This window comes from Stegodyphus dumicola, chromosome 12 (assembly GCF_044657685.1).
Source record: "Stegodyphus dumicola isolate Sdum_Otavi_A_Nest chromosome 12, ASM4465768v1".
Taxonomy (NCBI): domain Eukaryota; kingdom Metazoa; phylum Arthropoda; class Arachnida; order Araneae; family Eresidae; genus Stegodyphus; species Stegodyphus dumicola.
Genome location: NC_140779.1, coordinates 42,054,414 through 42,069,248, shown reverse-complemented (window position 1 = coordinate 42,069,248; position 14,835 = coordinate 42,054,414). Strand labels below are relative to the sequence as shown.

The 14,835-nt window shown below is 32.8% G+C and overlaps 1 protein-coding gene across 2 annotated transcripts in view; it reads right to left on the bottom strand.

Annotated features, from left to right (window-relative positions):
- Positions 1–14,835, bottom strand: part of LOC118184787 (uncharacterized) — a 197,908-nt gene that overhangs the window by 49,459 nt on the left and 133,614 nt on the right. For both annotated transcript variants that reach the window (XM_035354515.2, XM_085827652.1), the window contains exons 16-18: positions 6,203–6,268; positions 5,582–5,648; positions 529–1,100 (exon numbers count right to left, since the gene is read on the bottom strand). In XM_035354515.2, coding sequence (XP_035210406.2) covers positions 529–1,100; positions 5,582–5,648; positions 6,203–6,268 — 705 coding nt within the window. The remainder of the gene's footprint in view (positions 1–528; positions 1,101–5,581; positions 5,649–6,202; positions 6,269–14,835) is intronic.

The window sequence follows — 14,835 nt, the reverse complement described above, 5'->3', positions numbered from 1 at the left end:
TTAAGGATTTTCTGCTATTAATCTACTGATGTGTTTGCCTTCTCCCATTTTGCTTTCACACATTACAAATTTCCTCATATTGTCTTTTTATACTTATTTTTTATTTAATAATCTGTCTATCCAAGTTGATTCTAATTGTCATATCTTCTATAAATAATAAAAAGTCATTACTTAAATACTTTCATTTTCTGTCTACATAGCAAACTTGCATTTATGTATATCTACATACATAATATGTACACATGAATTTTGGCTCCTTGGTGTGTAAATTCAAAATTGCTAATATACATTCTCCTCCTAATTCTCTCTTTTATACTGGCCTATTGCACTATTATAAATTCTAATATGATAAAGAAATTACTATAAAATTAAGATACATTTTGCTAAAAATAAAGTGTTCTGCTTTCTCATGTTTTCAAGATCAGGTAGACTAACTATAACAGATTAGTAAGTTCAATTAAAAAAAAGTAGCATTCATATGATTCCTTTCCAAGTTACGTTTCTAAAAAATAAATAAAGTACACTTACAATTTGCCAATACCCTTCACAGGAAGCAGATATTCTTGCTGAATACTCATCATCAACCAGAACTGAATTACTTTCATCAGGATACTGAAATCTTGAATCCCATGGATAAGAATAGCCATCTACTTCTCCATCTGCCTTAATTTCCTGTCCTTCCGCATGACCACGGTAACTCAGCTCTCCATGAGGCAATGTAGGTCTCATGTATTGTTGATTACCTTGGATTTCAGCATTGTTAGGATTGTTATAATTCTGCTTTGCTAAGAAAGCTTCCCAATCACTTGCATAACCATCATGATAGCCTTGACCATACTGATCTCTTTCGGCAAGATACACTTCATGATCACTGCGATAACCCCTATCACTATCACCACTTCCTTGTCTTAAAAGCCTCTGGCGCATCCATGTGTCTCTTTTTCCAGCAGAAGGAGGAATATTTTTCTTAAAATGAGCATCTTTATCTGTTTTGGAGACATGAGAATATCCATCACTCAGCCCACCATCTGGAGTAGACTTAGGTGATCCAGCTGCTGAAGTTGATGTGTTTTCACTAGATGATCCATCTCCTCGAGAGTCTATAATTTTTTAATGGAGAGAGAAAAGTTGGTTATTTCTAATGTGATATAATAAACAATATATCTGAAATTTATATGCTTTGGAAAATTTCATTTTTAAAAAGAAAATCAACAAGCAACTACTGGCTGCATTATATGCATACAGAAAGTACTGAATCATTCATAACATAACATTCAGCATTTGATGAAAATTAACAGTTGATCCGCACCTGCTATACAAATTATGTGATCATCAAACAAACAAAAACTGACTCGTATACACGTTACACTCGTATACACTCGTATACACGTATTTTTGGTTAATTTATATTGCTTGTTTAAAAATAAAACTAATAATGGTAAGAAATGACTTTTACATAATTAATATGTGTAATTTTTTGGCAATGACATAAAGATCAATAAAAGGTGAAGTTTTATAATAAACATCTAATTTTTTCCTTAAAAATACTATAATTATTTATTGGAATATTCATCACTTCAAGTTTGATGTTGTCAGGGTACCCATTTAAAGATTTATTTAAAATATCTCTAGCCAAAGAAAGGCCCTCCAGTGGTAAAGTCGCTGAACACTGGTAGTTTGGTCTGAGGTTCGAAACCCAGTAAGCAGGCTGACTGTATGGGTATTTTCGTGCTTTTCCCATGTGTAACAAGTATATGAACCAGTTTCCTTTATAAAGGTCCTCCAAAAATACATCCCTCCCCTTAGGCAGATAACCTTTGAGTGCTTTGCTGTAATCAAATAAATTAAAACGAATCAACCAGTCAAAGAAATGATAACCATAAGTTTTTTTCATAAACCAAATGACTTAATGTTCATATCAATAACCCAAATATAGTTGTTTAAAGATTTGACCACATTTTGAAAAGTTTTTAATCATGACAAAACCAGATGTATGCAACAGAGAAAAAAGATTAAGATAGTTATCCATCTATTTATACAGCAAATACAGATTCAGAATTGTAACATATTAGTACAAAGTGATGGTTCCTCTGATGGCAATGCATGAGCCATACAAGCTGACATGATCTCATACAAATACTGAGTACTGTGCTGTGCAATTTCCTGCATATATTCTGTATTAGCTGCAAATTCATGCATATTCTATAAATGCTAAAAAGAAAAAAATGTTTTGAAGGTCTAGCAAACCAAGTGGAGCTGTGTCATTATACAGACTTTCCAGGGAAATATTTGCTGAATCTGGATGGGCATTATATTGATGAAAGTGATATTGGCAATACTAAATACTATAGTACTAACAACAAAAAACACAATTTCAAGATGTTGCTGATGTGCGATCTAGCCAATGAAATGATGCAAATGGTCTTTAAAAATGACTAGGTATTACCAGTATTAATTTCTCAAAAGTGAATGCCAGGTGTGCTGGACATGTGTTGTTCCACAATGACAGGGATAAGCAGAGCTAGCCAGGCTTTCCCCATACATGAACTCTCAGGTAACCTAATCCAAGCAAAAACTGTGACTCACTGGGATATGAAACAGTTCCATTTCAACCTTTATGGCTCCATATACACCAAGACCAGGGAGGGGAAAAAAGTCCAAGGTTAATGGCAGTATTTCAATAGACACCTGTAATAAGCTCCAACCTGTACCAGCCTTCTTTCAAAGGTGCTTTGTGACACCACGTGCAGTAGTTCAAAAAGCCAAAAAGGAAAGCCGTTAGTAAGTAATTTAAATTGTTGGTGTGATAACATTAATGATTGCACAACTTTTTTTTAGAAATCGTGATCCTAGGCCTGCAGCTATTTTTACAACAGTTATGTAGAAAATTTGTTGGAACTAATGGTAAGACAACCATCTGATTGTGTCATCACTCTAGCCCTTGTGATGAATGATTTGTTAATTAACCAGATATTTAAAGGTTAAGATGCAATCTTTGTCAAATTCATTCAGCTGACCATATCACTGTCAAATGGATCTTAGCGGCATTTACATTTGCTTATATTACAAGGAACACTATCACATAGACAATGCAATTTATATCTGTTTTGATATGTAAGCTATGTGTTTTTCTGTTATTTGCATACTGTTTTTAGACTGTCAGACATTCTTCTACATCAATAGAGAAGAGAAACATGCCTAAGTAAAACTTAAAATTTTCTGGATGCACAGATTTTTTTTTATTTAGAGTAGGCCAAAATCTTGAACATTAAAAATCTGCAACTGCGATGAAACATAAGAAATAATACTTTCTTTTAGCAACAAACTATTCATTCTGGTAAAAACACATAAAATTCCTCCACTGTCTTGCATGCTAATTATATGCTTCATAATTTTTAAAATATTATATGCATAATAATCATAAAAGCATTTCTCAATAAGATACATTTTAATCCTTTTGGTCCAAATGGGCACATACGTCCCAGATATTAGATTTCATGCCCTATTGGGTAACTAAAACCCACTTTTAACTGGTTTTTTATGTTTGCAGCTTTTAAGGAATTATGGAACAAATACAGTCAAAAGTCGTTAATTCGGACACCCATAATTCGGAATGATCTATAATCCGGACCTCAAAGCTACAAACTTTCTGCGCATGCCTCGCATTGACGCATGCACATAAGACCTTTATTGCTGCGAATATGCGTGTGCGCATGCTCATAATATGTTTACGCATGCGCGTTTAATGTATAAGGGACGGTATAAACTAAAATTATCTATTTCAGTTAATGTTGCAGATTGCGTTGTTCCTTAATCTTCGAATTGGATCTGGCTTATTATTTTTTGCAGACTGTTAGAGCAATTTTATAAAAGTTAGCTTGAACTTTCGATTATGTCAAATAGAATTTGCGATATATATTTACTAATATGTAAAGGATCTACAAAGCGAAAATATGTTTCGAAGTCCATTAAACAAAAAGTGGAATTGCTGCAAAAAAATGGATAAAGGCATATCCTTCATTTCTCTAACCATTTCGAAATCTGTTTATCAATTTCACCCTGCTCTGGGGGGGGGGACACCGCAGCGCGCAGTGAATTGGAAGTTGATCTGTCAGCACTATCCTTATCTTCAGGGCAGATGTTTTTATTTTATTTGGCTTATAATTCCTTAATAAATGTAGAATTTCATCTCGATGTACTCCGTCTTTGATATGATTTAAATTCTTCATCATTATAATTCACTTCCGATAGTGAAGAAAGTGACATAGAGGTTACTGAAAATGAAAAAATTTTGATTGACAAATTCAGTATTCTCAACACAGCAATTATAGAACTTGAACAGCGGAACTTTGTAACTGAACATGAAATTATGTCTGTTTATAGAATTAAAGAGAAAGTATTATCACATAAAATGAAGCAACTTAAACAACTTACATTGAAAGAAATGTTTAATAAAATAAACAAATAAATATTAAGCTTTTTTTTTTTTTTTTTTTGTAAATTTTGATACCCTTTATATCATAATTGCTCTTTATTTCATAAATTACGGTTTCATATTTTTAATTTTATAATTTCTGCATGCCATCTTACCAGATTAAAACTGATAATCTATAATCCGGAATCGCCGAAGTCCCGACAATTCCGGATTAACGACTTTTGACTGTATATGACCTAGAAACCTGGCAATACTTTTAGATTGCAGATGATACACTTATGTTTTTGGCACGTCGATTACTCAAGTTTTGATTTGTCTATTTTTTTTAAAATTTAACAGTAAGTACAATTATATTTAAGGCATACTTAGTATGAAATAGTTCCTATTGTTTTTATTAAGTAGTAATTTAACATTTTTAAGGTCAGATTTAAGAAATTTTGAATACATTTTTTTTTTTGTGAGATATATTGTCCCAATTGTATTTAACAGTGGGTTAACATGTCTCATCAATGATCAAATCATTACATGCGGATATGTTATGTTTGTGTTTATGAAACATATATGAAAATTGTTATATATGAATTAGTGCATGTGACAGAGTTTACATTTTGTAATATTCACATTATATAATACCGTAAATGTTAGTTTTGTTTTCTGAGAAAGGGTAATATCCTAGACGATTGGGACAAATAGTCCCAGTTGACAATAGGACTGGGACATATTGTCCCATGAGATTTCCAGGAAATTGAATAAGTTAAAAACTTTAAACTCATATTACACTTCTTTTAGTATGTAAACATTAAATTAAACTACTTTTCGTACTCCCCGACTTTTGCCTGATTAAATTAGTTAATTTTAATCATGCAAAAGTCGAAAGGATTAAGCCAAAATGATAATCATTTACCTATTAAGAATAAGAAATGTAGCTGCCCTACTAATATTGTTAATAGCAGCCTCATGTTTTTGAGAGTGTGTACATGTTTCTGTATATTTTATAGATTTATTTTCTTCATAACTGGATTCATACAAAATTAGGTATCTAAATTAGTTTTGAGATCACATTCTAAAATTATACTATAATGTAGCCCTATATTTATAAAAAGAAAATATAAATAATGTAAAGAACATAATTTTTAAAATTCACACCTCGTCTACCTAATACTTTGGGAGGAACCTCAGGATTATGAACTTCATTATTTTGATGATGACTAACCTGCAAAAGAAAAAAAATACAATTTTAACAAATTACAAAACTATAATGGAGAAAGAATGTGAAAATATGAACTATCTGTCTACATTTCTGTAAGTTTCTTTAATATATCTTAATTTTAACGATTACAGCATGCTACCAATATTACCTCTCTGAATACAATTGAAATACAGATAAAAACACATACACACATACAGGGCCAGATTTACATAAGCTATACAAGCTATAGTTTAGAATCCCCACTTTCTTGGGGTCCCTGAAAAAAATTAAAATATAGTATAAATAGTATTAAAATATATTATAACAGACTTATAAAGGGCCCCATATCTCAAATAGCTTATCAAGTCTAAATCTGGCTCTGCACACACATATATAAATAAAACTAAACATGTTAAATTATGACAGATATTATTAAGTCAGATGTAACTATTTAATGATATGTAATTTATTACACTGTAAATGCTCCTAAGGTCTTTCAGTATTGTAAAAAAACAAAATAATCAAAGACTTCTTAATAAATGAATAACAAAATTTCAAACATATGATTTTCAATTTACCTGCAAAGGATTTTGTTCTAAAAATGTATGGGGTTTCATTTCCATCATTTCTTGAGATGACTGATCCTTCATTTAGGAAAAAAAAAAAAAAAAAAAAAAAAAAAAAGACAGAAAAGTCATTAAGCATATTTGCTGAAGTATGCATTTCAGTTGTTCAGAATCCTACTATAACAATAAAGAAATCTAATAAAAACTTTTGCAAGCTCTGAAAATAATTTCCCAATCATGTATGTTATAGTACAAAGACCTTTTAGTGGATGTCGGATGGCACTGTTGGTACTATGCACTCTTTCCACATGGTGCAATCTCTGCGGGTCCTAAATTCTGCTACTCAGTACTTCCCTAAATTCTACTGCCCAGTGTCTCTCCCAAATTCTGCCATCTCTAATTTTTGCTGATGTTCCTCTTAATTCTAAAATTTTTGCCACTGGCTAATTCTGATACCCGATGGGGATGCATCAGTTGAATCTGTTCTGGCACTGGCCCTGTGGGAAATTAGCATTTTTCTATCTGACCTATATAATAAGTGATGCCCAACTGTTGCAATGTATATATGTCATATGTCACTAAATTTAAGATAATGATCTAAAATTCAGAATCATTTAAGTCCCGACGATTCTGGATTTTGGCTTGCTTCCAGATCTGTACTAGACTATCAGATTACCTTATATATTATGAATAAGATATTGAATTCCAGATTAACTTAGATAAATGATCTAAATATTATAATTAATATTATTTTTTTAACTAATTATAATTTAGGTCAGTGATGCTCAACTGGTGGTATATGTACCACTGGTGGTATGCAATGAAACAAAGTATTTTAAACTATTAAATTACACACCCCAACATCCTGTTCCAAGTATTTTCTCTAACACTCAGAAATTTATGCGATCTGATAATCCGCTTTTATTTTCAAAAATATTCTTTTAGCCACAGAAACATAACAAAATTTATCATAAGTGATGTTTTTAAAAGAAGTAATAGAAATGAATGTTGTACTTAACAAGAAATAAAGACACAGTAAATATAAAAGACAATAGTTTTTCCTTCATTCTTTTAGAGTTGATCGATTTATTAGCATGTCCACACTTTATGTTGCCACCATTTCTGGGCTGATATCGCTCTATTTTCAATTAGAATAATTTTTTTACGTCAATTTGCTGTCTCTGACAGCAGGTATCTTGTCTTCTTGTTGCTTTGTATTCCTTACTTTTTTATGGGATTTGAGAATATAGTCGTTTCCTTTTGAAAAACTCGTAACATACTGTGTATTTATATATTTGTGAAAAAATAATAAAACAAACCTAGACTTTCAAAATGGAAAAACGGCTAGGATTGACTAAGCAGAAAAATGATGATTCATAGGTGATAGATCCAAGACAATCCACTAGCACTAAGAATATTGAAAAGTTGTTTATAGAAAATACAATGACAAGTTATTTATCATTTGGGTTTACTTGTAATGAAGGTGAAATGGACCCTCAACCTCAGTGTGTTATTTGCCGTGAACTATCCAATCAAAGTATGAAACCATCGTTTCTTAAAAGACATCTTGAATCTAAGCATGCCAATTTAAAGGATAAATCTGAAAACTATTTTAAGAGTAAATTATTGGAGTTCACAAATAGTAAACAAGTAAAGAAAGATTTTGTTACTTAAAGTGAAAATTTTTTTTTTCAAATGAATTTCAAAGTTAATCACCTAGCAAGCCTAAGAATTGACAAGATTGGGCAGGCTCACAGTAGGGAGAAAACGTTATACAGTCAAAAGTAGTTAATCCGGACTCGTCGGGACTTTGGCGATTCCGGATTATAGATTATCAGTTTAAATCTGGTAAGATGGCATGCAGAAATTATAAAATAAAAAATATGAAACCGTAATTTATGAAATAAAGAACAATTATGATCTAAAGGGTATCAAAATTTACAAAAAGGAGCAGCTTAATATTTATTTGTTTACTTTATTAAACATTTCTTTCAATGTAAGTTGTTTAAGTTGCTTCTTTTCATGTGATAATACTTTCTCTTTAATTCTATTAAACAGACATAATTTCTTGTTTAGTTACAAAGTTCCGCTGTTCAAGTCCTATAATTGCTTTAAATCATATCAAAGACGGAGTACATCGAGATGAAATACTACATTTAGTATTTCATTACATAAGCCAAATAAAATAAAAACATCTGCCGTGAAGATAAGGATAGTGCTGACAGATCAACTTCCAATTCATCCCCCCCACAGGCGCAGAGCAGCGCGAAATTGATAAACAGATTTTGGAACATACTTTCGCTTTGTAGATTCTTTACATATTAGTAAATATATATCGGAAATTCTATTTGACATAATCGAAAGTTCAAGCTTACTTTTATAAAATTGCTCTAACAGTCTGCAAAAAATAATAAGCTGGATCCAATTCGAAGATTAGGGAACAACGCAATCTGCAACATTAACTGAATTAGATAATTTTAGCTTAGCTTATATCGTCCGTTATACATTAAACACGCATGCGTAAACGTATTATGCGCATGCGCACATGCATATTCGCAGCTGTAAAGGTCTTACGCGCACGCGTAAACGCCTATGCGCATGCGTCAAAGCAATGCATGCGCAGAAAGTTTATAGCTTTGAGGTCCGGATTATAGATCATTCCGGATTATGGGTGTCCGAATTAACGACTTTTGACTGTAATTGACAATTTTATGTCTCAGAATGAAATTTCTTGAAATAAGTGCAGTGGACCTTCGGCTTTACCTTGGGCTTTAACAGGAAAACATTCCAGTGTTATTTCTTGAAGGAAGACAGTCACACCTGAAACTAAATTTACTCACTGCTTCATTTATAGGGAAGCTTCAATAGCCAAAACAATCCTCGAAAACCTGAAAACGTTTTGAATCAAGCTGTGAAAATGGTTAATTTTATTAAAAGCTGGGCTTTAAATTCAAGAACATTTACAATTTTATGCAAAGGGATAGGCAGTGAATGTGAAACACAGAAATTCAGATTTTCCTCTCAATTCAAAATTTGAATTGCAGAAATATTTATTTGGTGAATTATGGTTGGCACCTTTAGCATATTTAGCTGATATTTTTGAAAAATTAAATGTATTCAATTTAGGATTACAAGGGCGAAGTGTTAATTTGTTTACCATTAGATATAAAATAAATGCAATGCTTAAAAAAACTCTAGCTAATACTCAAAGAATTGGATAATAATGTTTTAAGCTTTTTACCACTTTTAGAAAGTTTTCTAACTGAAAATAATTTGGAAATAAAAGATTTAGCACCCAACATTAGAAGTCCTTGTTTTTCACTGATAAATAATTTTAAGATGTATTTTCCCAAGGATTACGAAAAAGAAAATTGGATTAGAAATCCAGTTTATTCAAATGTACCTGCAATTTTATCTCATGAAGAAAAGGAACAACTGATAAAAATTTCCTGTGATCGAACTCTAACTGAAGATTTCAAAAATAACACACAGGTTAATTTTTGGCTGAACCGAAAAAAAGAATTTAAAGGCATTTCAAATAAAGCTATGAAATTTTTATTGCCTTTTTGCACAAGCTATTTATGCAAACAAGGATTTTCTTCCATGTTATAACAAAATTTAAGTGGATCCTAATTTACGGTTAAAATTAAGTAAGACTAGAGCTAAAGAAAATGATCTCTCTTAAACAGGCCCAAATTTCCCACTAAATTTTAGAGTTAAAGTATTATAACTTAAATTTTGATCATTAAAATGGTAACCAATTTTTAAGATAATATTTTTTATGTGTCAATATTTAATATAAATAACATATCATAATATAATATTATTGTGTCCATATTTAATATAACATAGATTGTGAAAATGGTAAAACATATATTTTTTAAATATTTCTATTAAGAAAATGAGAAATAATCATTGTAAAATGTAGTGGTGGTACTAAAGCTTTTCAATTTTTGTTTAGATGGTATGCGTTAATCAAAAGATTGAGAACCACTGATTTAGGTAATAAGAGAAGTGGCTAGATGTTTAAAGAATTTAGGGAAAGCTGTCAAACAGATGGAAAGCTGCAAGAGCTGGTGTGTAACACATAATACAATGCCAATCACTCGATGCCAATAAAGATGTTAATACTTATTCATAATTAAATTAATAAAATTACATCAAAAGACAAACGAATAGTAAATAATATAAATAATACAGGTACATTTCTGCTGACACTTAATATTGCCATTGGCCTTTTTCTGTTATCTGCACTACAATAATTGTATTTCGAAGTTGGGAATACTGATCATCTTTATGAAATTTTTTTGCTAATTGATAATAAAAAGTGCGAAGCTGTAAAGTTTTGAATTCCTCATGGATTGTAACATTACGTACATACTATGGTACACAAGTAATTTTGAAGAGAACAGAGTTCTGCACCGTTTATGATTTTTTTCTGTACGATTTACAGGAATAGGCCCAGACTGGAGGGGCATAACAAAGCACAGGATGCAGAATGGATTTATAAATGAGTAAATTCCTTGTTTATAGATAGAACACCATTTTGAGCAATTAAGGCGAAGAGTTTTGCATTAGTACTCGAAACTTATCAATAAGATATCAAACAAAATAATACATAGAAGTACACAATGTTTTCAACTGTTTTAGATGCTTTATTAGATGCTAAACAACATGTTCAATGAATTGTAAAAGCTAAGTAAAATGAATGGATTTAAACACTGCTGCCCTTTTAATGGCAAATCAGCATTGTTTATAACATTCAACCGAAAACAGCAACTAAGATAAAGAAAAATTACTGCCATAAATACAATGAATTTATCATTAGAACAACTGCTTCTTGAAATACAGTATACCGGTTCACCGTTTGCGGCCACGTATGCTCGTGGATTTTGCTGTCAAAGTCTTTTATCATAATTTCGGCAATTTTGTGAATTTCTTGGGCCATTTTTTAGCATAAAAATGCTCACATTCACCCTAACTGGTACATAATTTTAAAATAACAATGTCAGTTATAAGATTTAATTTCTCTTTCCTGCTGATTCACTGCTGACTACATAACGTCCACAAGCATCTTCATTTTATCATTATTACTGTATTAATGAGTAATATTGTCTTTAGAATGTGTTTTGGAAGCATATATTAGTGAATATAATATCATACATACGCATTTTAAAACTGCATCAATAATTCGTGGATTTTCGGGATTCGCGGGAGGGGGAAGGAACGTATCCCCCGTAAATAACGGAGGGATACTGTATCAATGAACTGAAGGAATATATCTAAATGTGTTTACTTCACCCCCCATAAAAGGATTCTAGCATACCCAACAAAGATATTATGCATCTAAGAAAGAGATTTATCATTCTTAGTTACTGTTACATATATGCGGCAACACACTAGTTGCTGGTTGAATTGAAGTGAAGTAATTGTCAGTTGATGTTGGTTTGTAATAAACGATGTGCTATGTGAACCTGTTGTAATGTCAATTAATTATTGATCTAGCAATATTAATATGAATATAACATGGCGTAGTTGTGTGGAGTAGTATTACAACTAATTGCCAGGCAATCCCTTTGGTTGTTTTTCCTCTCGGCAGAAGCAATATGGAATTTTGTCGCCCACCGCAGGGCCTAAGTTCGACGGCAATGTGGCCGAAAACTGACACAGACTCAAGCAGGTCTTCCAGATTTATATGAAAGCATCAGTAAATGCTTCAAAAGATTAAGATGTGAAAAAAAATTGTAAAATCTTGCAAATTTGGTGTGCAGAGTGACTCTGTTGTACGTGATCGCATTGTCCTTGGAGTATCAGATACAGGAGAGGAGTGTTGTGAGAAAATAATCAGAGTTTGGAAAAAGCAATTGAATTATGGAAAGCAGCTGAATTGAGCAAAGTTCATGCTCAAACGTTAAGAGAACACAATGTTGACAGCATAACAAGAGGGAAAATGAAGCAACATCAGGCAGAAGGAGCCAATGGAGCCGTAGCAGTGAGAAAGCGCAGAGGATGGCGTGATGACGCTTCAAATACTGAGATGTTTTCATGTAAAAAATGCAACAGACATCACGTTAATGGACAATGTCCGGCATATGGGAAAAAATGCTTTAATCGTGGCAAACTAAGTCATTTTTCGACTGCGTACTGAAGCACATCCAAAATGTTTCTCAGCATGATAACGCAGATTTATATAGTGAATCTGATGATGAATACTTCGTGAATTCCATAAATGTTCAAAAAAGTAAAAGTGTGTGCTCGACATCGTCTACAAAAGAGTGGACTGAAACTATAATTGTTGAAAGGACATCAGTGACTAAGTTGGACACACGGTCTGAAGCGAATGTTTTGCCTATGAAAATTTATGAAACACTGAGTGCTAAGAACTCTAATCTTATTTTAAACAAGTGCACTGTTGTATTAGAAGCATTCAGAAGGGGGGATCCAAGGTTAAACTTGATAGGTCGTTAATGTTACAATGTTCCTCAGATGGTGAGGATCATACTCTAGAGTTTTTTTATTGTTTCTAGCAAGCATATATGTCCATTATTAGGAATTGATGCATGTTTTAACCTTGAATTGATTCAGTTTATAAATAAGATTGGAATATCAAATAAAGGTAAGTTGGATCATTATACAACTGTTTTACCTCCATCTAAAGATCAATTTATTATTAATAATTCAGAAGTGTTTGAAGGTGTGGGAAAATTTAATGGGATTGTGTAAAATCATAGTAAATTATCAGACAGCTCCTGTAGTGAGACCACCACGTAGAGTACCACTTAGTTTAAAACCTAAACTTGAATTAAAATTAAACGAATTAGAGAGACAGGGCATTATTGCAAAAGTTTATCAACCTTTGAACTGGGTTAGCAATCTAGTAATAATTGAAGAAGCTAATGGATCCTTAAGAATATGCTTTCAATCTATCTTAACAAAGCTATAAAAAGAGAACATGTGTTGATTCCAACAATTGAGGAGATTTTACCAAAGCTGTGTAATAAATCAATTTACTCTGTTTTGGACTTAAAGAATGGGTTTTTTCAAATAGCATTAGATAGGGAGAGCAGTGATCTTTTAGCACACCATTTGGATGCTATAAATTCTTAAGGCTTCCAATGGGTATTTCCTGTGCACCTGAAAATTTTTAGAAATGCAATCTTGAAAATTTTGGTAATATACCAGGAGTATTGATCTATTTTGATGACATCCTCATTGCCGCTAGCACTGTACATAAAATTTTAGCAGAGGTATCAACAGAGCTAAAAATCTCAATATTAAATTCAACAAGCAAAAACTTCAACATAGGGTTAGTGAGGTTAAATATTTAGGCCATTTATTTAACGTATCAGGCATGCGACCTGATCCTGATTGAATTAAAGCCATTACTGAGTTACAGTAACCTCAGAATAAGCATGAATTACAGCCTGTGTTGGGAATGTGTAATTATTTGAGGAAATTTGTACCACATTTTTCAGAGAAAACAGCCATATTAATGGAACATTTGAAAAACAAAGTAGAATGACAGTGGTTACAGCTACATTCTAAAGCATTCACGGAATTAAAAAAATTAATTTGCAATGCACCTGTGTTAGGAATATTTGATGGCAGTAAACCTATCACTATACAGGAAGATAGTTTCTAAAGATGGGTTAGGTTGCTGCTTATTGCAGAATGGGCAACCAATTGCTTTTCTGTCTAGCAGTTTAAGTAATGCAGAAAAAAACTATGCTCAGTTTGAGAAAGAATTTCTTAGTATTTTATTCGCTGTTAATAAATTTCACTATTACATTTATGGTAGAGAGGTAGAAGTGCTTACTGATCATAGCAATAATTTTGCTCATAATTGATAGTTTCAATTATGAACAAAATTATTGCTAATGTGTTGTCAAATAGATTGCAAAGGATAAAAATTAAGCTCTTAAAATACGAGGGGAAGTTGAATGAAAACCATAATTATTTTTTTTAATATTATTTATTGGTCACACAGGGTACAGAAGTAAATCCCTTTTCAACATAGTCCCCTCCTCGCTCAATGCAAATCCGCCAGCACTTCAGAAGAGCCTGAATACCTGCAGAAAAAAAGTCTTTTGGGCGACGGCGCAACCACTCATGCACCGCATTGCGTACCTCTTCATCGGAGTGGAACTTCCTGCTGCCCATTGCTGCTTCTTTGAGCGGAACAAACTGATGGAAATCGCTCGGTGCGAGGTCTGGCGAGTAAGAGGGATGTGGGAGGCATTCAAATTTCAGGTCTGTGATGGTTGCAACCGTTGCACGCACCGTATGGGGCCGTGCATTGTCGTATTGCAGCAGCACAGCGGCTGACAGCAATCCACGTCATTTCGTTTTGATGGCAGGACGGAGATGATTTTTTAGGAGGTCCGAGTACACAGCACTCGTCACAGAGATTCTTCGTGGCGTGTAGTGTTCCATGATGATGTTCTTTTCGTCCCAAAAGAGGGTCAGCATAACCTTCCCTGCATACGGCTGTGTCCGAAACTTTTTGGGTTTCGGTGATGAGGAGTAGCGCCACTCCTTGCTCGCTCGCTTTGTTTCAGGCTGATGGTAATGCACCCATGTTTCATCACCAGTGACGATTCGTGACAGGAAGGCATTACCGTCACGTTCAGCACGCCACAAAAGGT